A 4,919-nucleotide genomic window follows, 5' to 3' on the forward strand; every position below is an offset into this window, starting at 1 on the left:
GTAGCTCATAGGTCTGTCTTTAAAGGTATACGTTAAAGGTAAAAGTTTTTTTTTTTTTTTTTTTTGTTAAAAATCAGCTCTATATGGCAACAGTTGCTAAGGTAGGATTGGTCAGGAATGCTTTTAAGGTGGGGCTTAGGCTCAATTAGTGAGGCTGTGCTGTTGAACTGAGACCTTTAGAGTACAATAGTACAACCTCTCCAGTCACCCAGTTATCACCCTGGAGACCATCTCTGTGTTTGCTGCTCCATAATGAACTTCTCTTTATCTCATAAATCTCTCATTATCCCCAATCTTTATTTCTCTTTTCTAATATAAACACATTTTTCCTTTCAGAAGTGTGTGGTAAATGTGGAGAAGCTCTGTCAAGATCTCAGCCAGCAGTAAGAGCGATGGAGAAACTCTTCCACTCCCATTGTTTCTGCTGCATGACCTGCCAGCGCCCCCTGCAGGGCATGCAGTTCTACGACCACAACGGCACGCCTCAGTGTGAGGACTGCTACATGGTGAGACGGACACGTTTAAACACGTGAAATTTCAGTCACAGTTTTCATTTTTAGAATTGACACATCACCTTTTTTGGTATCAGACAAACTTTGATGATAGTCAATGTTATCCATATTACAGACTTTATGAACATGTGGGGACTTTTTTTCCATTGCATTTTCTTACCGTTTGTCTTTGGGTGTGACTGTGTGTTTCCAGAGTTCTCTGACTGTGTGTTCCCGCTGTGGGGAGCGGATCACAGATCGCGTCCTGAAGGCGGTGGGCCAGTGTTTCCATTCCCACTGTTTCCGCTGCACTACCTGCAGCTGCACACTGGAGGGCGCTCCATTCATCACCGATGACAACAACAACCCCTACTGTGTCAAAGATTACCATCGGTGAGCCATCTCACTAATCACAGACCAATCAAAGCACTCAATTGTACTGGTATATTCTAGAGCATTTTTAACTAATTATTGTAATTATTTTAAATAATAATCAGTTATCAATGTAATGAACAAAAAAGTGGTATTTTATATGGGGATTTCTTCAACTAAGGACACTTTTAGCAATGTAAAATGAAACTTCCTTACAAGTTTCACAGTTAATTTATTTAAAGTAGGGTTTTGAAATCTTAATTTCAGACACTTTTTGTCTTGCTAAGGCATTTCTTAGTTAGCTTTTTAGGTAACACTTTATTTTACAGTGTTCTTCTTACACATTACATGTATGATAATTACTATAAACTGTGCGTAGTTGCATGCAACTAACCCTAAACCACACCCTAATCCTAACCCTAACCCTATAGTAAGTACATGTAGTTAATTCTTATTACTCAGTACTTAAATGTATAATTACACTGCAACACGGTCACCTTAAAATAAAGTGTAACCACTTCTTATGTATCCTAAATACACACAATTAAATAGTATTTTCATACTTTTTTTGTAATTTAATAACAGCTTGACTGGAAAATGATGCACATAATTAATGTACTTACTATAGGGTTAGGGTTATGATGAGGGTTTGGTTAATTGCATGTAATTATGCATAATTTATAGTTATTACTACAGTAACTGCATGTAACGTGTGTAACAATGACACTGTAAAATAAAGTGTTACCAAAAAGTTTGTGATGGACTCCACAACTTGAGCATTGTTGTAATTTGTATAAAAAATGTATATAAATCATTCCCACACAATATATATTGAAAAGGTTTATGAATATTTCACTTTGTGTTATCATGGGGGTTTTTTTTTTATTGTCATGTTATGATGAATTTTCATATTTTAAGATTGAAAGTTTGACTAGGATAAGAGAACAATCTATACACAAAAATAGAAAAATTAATGTATTGTAAAAGAAATTGTCATATAGCAAAAAAAAAACACTTGAAACATGAAACAAGTTGATATATAAAGTGGTATTAAATTATAAAAATGTTATATAATATTAAAAAATGTTGGTAACACTTTAAAATAAGGTTCCATTAGTTGACTATTTTAGTTAACATGAACTAACAGTGAACAATAGCCTACTTCTACAGCCTTTATTAATCTTTCTTAAAGGGATAGTTCATCCAAAAGTGAAAATTGTGTCATCATTTACTCACTCTCAAGTTGTTCCAAACCTGTATGAATTTCTTTGTTCTGCTGAACACAAAAGAAAACATTTTGAAGAATATGGGTAACCAAACAATTGACGGGCCTCATTGACTTCCATAGTATTTTTACCATACTGTTTGGTTACCCATTTATTTATGTTAATTTCAACATTTACTGATACATTTTTAAAATCAAAAGCTGTTATTGCACAGTTAATGCACTGTGAACTAACATGAAGTACTGTATTTTTATTAACTAGTTATGCAACAAAGATGTAACAAATGTATTGCTCATTGTTAGTACATGTTAGTTAGTTAATACATTAACTAATGTTAATGAATGAGACCTTATTGTAAAGTGTTTTTTTTTTTTTCTCTCTCAATGTTTTATCTTACCTTCTCTCCTTCTTTTTCTGTTTCTCAGCCGTTTCTCTCCACTTTGCGTGAGCTGCAATGAGCCGATTGTTCCCGACCCTGGAAGTGAAGAGACCATCAGGGTTGTTGCTTTAGAGAAGAACTTTCACCTGAAGTGCTACCGATGTGAGGTACGAAGACTCTTCCTTTTGTTATCTTTACCTATTTGTTCTAGCCTCAAATTAGAAGTCATGTTTTAAAATAAGAAATTGCTCGTTCATTGCAGGATTGTGCTCGTCCCCTTTCCATCGAGGCAGATGCTGATGGCTGCTACCCATTGGATGGCAGAATTCTGTGCATGAAGTGCCACGCCCAACGTGCCAAGCAGGCCAAGCAGTGATTGGTGGAAACTTATACAAAACCTAAACCAAATTTAAGACACATAATTGGCTCAGCTTTGAAAATGTATGTGTTGTAATTCTCTCTTCCGTTTCACATTCTCATTTTCCTCATGTTTCCTCAGTCAGTTAGCCTTTTCTCGACAAAGCTCTGCTGCTTTTTCTGAATGGCCTTATTCAGAGCCCAGCCCATAGCTTGCCCTGTTTGTCCTGGCGTCTTTCTGCTAGGGCCTGATGTGTGCGAGCACAACGTTAGTGCCTCCATGTTGACGGTTACATACGACACAATTTTTACCCCTAGATTGTTTGATATGTAAGGTGTCAGAGAAGTGATTTTAGGATTTTTTTTGTGTCTTGAATTTTTACTGTAGTGGCTGACTCTGTGCAGAGGTAATGTACTGCACTGCCGTTTGAACTGCGCAGTTCAGCGAGACGTACAACTCCCAGCATGCCTTTAAAGAAAAAAAACTCAGAACATCCATAAATTGTACCACAGCTGACTACTGAGGCAAGACGTATAGTTTGTATATCCACAGCCATCCATGCACTTTCAATAAGGCTTTTCTGAAACATACATTGTAGTTGATGATAAGGGCTTTTTGTGAAATTGTAGTCACAACAAATGTAAAATAAGCAAAAACAAAGGCAGGGAAAGATGCATGCTTTACTTATAGAACTGCTTACCTGTAAATGAACAAACATTTTAAAAAGCACATTGGTTTTGTCCTAAAACATGTCGAACAAACTATGTGATGATACAGTTAAAGAAGTTTGAATTGATTATCATGCCAGTATCAGTTCAATTGTTTTTCATTCCATATATTGCCAGAGGTATTTAGCGATTGCACAATTGGTAGATTTGACAATTAAGTATTTCCAAAGAAAAGTACATCAATCACTGAGCCTGAGCCTAAGTCTATGACATCGTAGCTAGAGCTTTTTTTTTTTTTTTTTTTTTTTTTTTTTTAAATGTCTGGATTATGGAGAAGATAGTATTATCTACACAGAAAGCTAAAACTAGAGCCTCCAGGTTATATACAGCAAAATTCAACATCACAAAACTAGTTTTTGATTAAAAAAAACAACAGTGTTACTGTAGACAAACTAACATTCTGAGCAAATTGAACTCTTAAATGTTTCTCAGAAATACTTCATTTTTAACAGTCACCATTCCCCGTGATTAATGCACAGAATTCCAGTTTTCCAACATTGACATTTTAGCTTATTTGTCTTTACAATAGCAACTACTGTCTAACTAAGACCACTCATTTTGGCTTTAGGGTAGCACTCGTATTATTTAGAATATTGCATCTGTTTTGCATAGCTCAGAAACATTCATTTTATCTACGAACCTCTGTGTGTTTCTCTTCTTGGCCTCGTCCCTTGACTATATTATGTCCAAGAAATTCTAGTATTTGATGCAATCGAATAAAACAATGGCTCCAGTTATAAAAATATTACATGACCAAATCTAACACGTTATGCATGATTTGTTGTTATTACAGTGTTTTTATACGTTTCACAGTTGCCTCATTTTCATGCTGGTATCACAATACTGCTGAATTCATTAAGGACCATTTGAACACTCATGGTTTAGCCTCCATGTATTTACCATTTAACATTACTTTTTTTGTAAACTCAACATCTAATTTTCTCTCTTAATATGTGAATGTGTGTATGTTTACTGTTGAAAGTATGCCAACGTGTTATTTTTGCTATCATTGTTTTTCTTCCACATTTGTACTGTATTCTGAACTAATAAAACTATAAAATTGACTTTTTTTTTGTTTGTTTTATCTTTCATTTGATTTAAAAGAAAATGTTTCTTGTTTCCCATCTTTTTCACTTTCATTTTCTTCTTATAGTAATGTGTATTTTTGACGGACCATAAGCGTTTACGTTTTCATCATGTGACGGCTTCCAAACATGTTCGTTCCCACGCAATGTGTGACGTGCTCTTTTGTGGTTTTGCTCCTCTCACACCCCCTCAATTCTTATCAGCCCGCACCAGCTTCACACACGTCACTGATAGTCAGGAGTGTCGACGTCTGTGTATGTAAAAATGTGAATATTTATG

The 4,919-nt window shown here is 35.3% G+C and overlaps 1 protein-coding gene across 2 annotated transcripts in view; it reads left to right on the forward strand.

The window, feature by feature from the left end:
- zyx (zyxin) overlaps positions 1-4,618 on the forward strand; it is a 31,027-nt gene extending 26,409 nt beyond the window's left edge. For both annotated transcript variants that reach the window (XM_051866635.1, XM_051866634.1), the window contains exons 7-10: positions 337-506; positions 706-884; positions 2,515-2,635; positions 2,731-4,618. In XM_051866635.1, coding sequence (XP_051722595.1) covers positions 337-506; positions 706-884; positions 2,515-2,635; positions 2,731-2,844 — 584 coding nt within the window. In that variant the 3' untranslated portion in view covers positions 2,845-4,618. The remainder of the gene's footprint in view (positions 1-336; positions 507-705; positions 885-2,514; positions 2,636-2,730) is intronic.
- The last annotated feature ends 301 nt before the right edge of the window (positions 4,619-4,919 follow it).

Source organism: Ctenopharyngodon idella, chromosome 16 (genome assembly GCF_019924925.1).
Source record: "Ctenopharyngodon idella isolate HZGC_01 chromosome 16, HZGC01, whole genome shotgun sequence".
In the NCBI taxonomy this organism is placed as follows: Eukaryota; Metazoa; Chordata; class Actinopteri; order Cypriniformes; family Xenocyprididae; genus Ctenopharyngodon; species Ctenopharyngodon idella.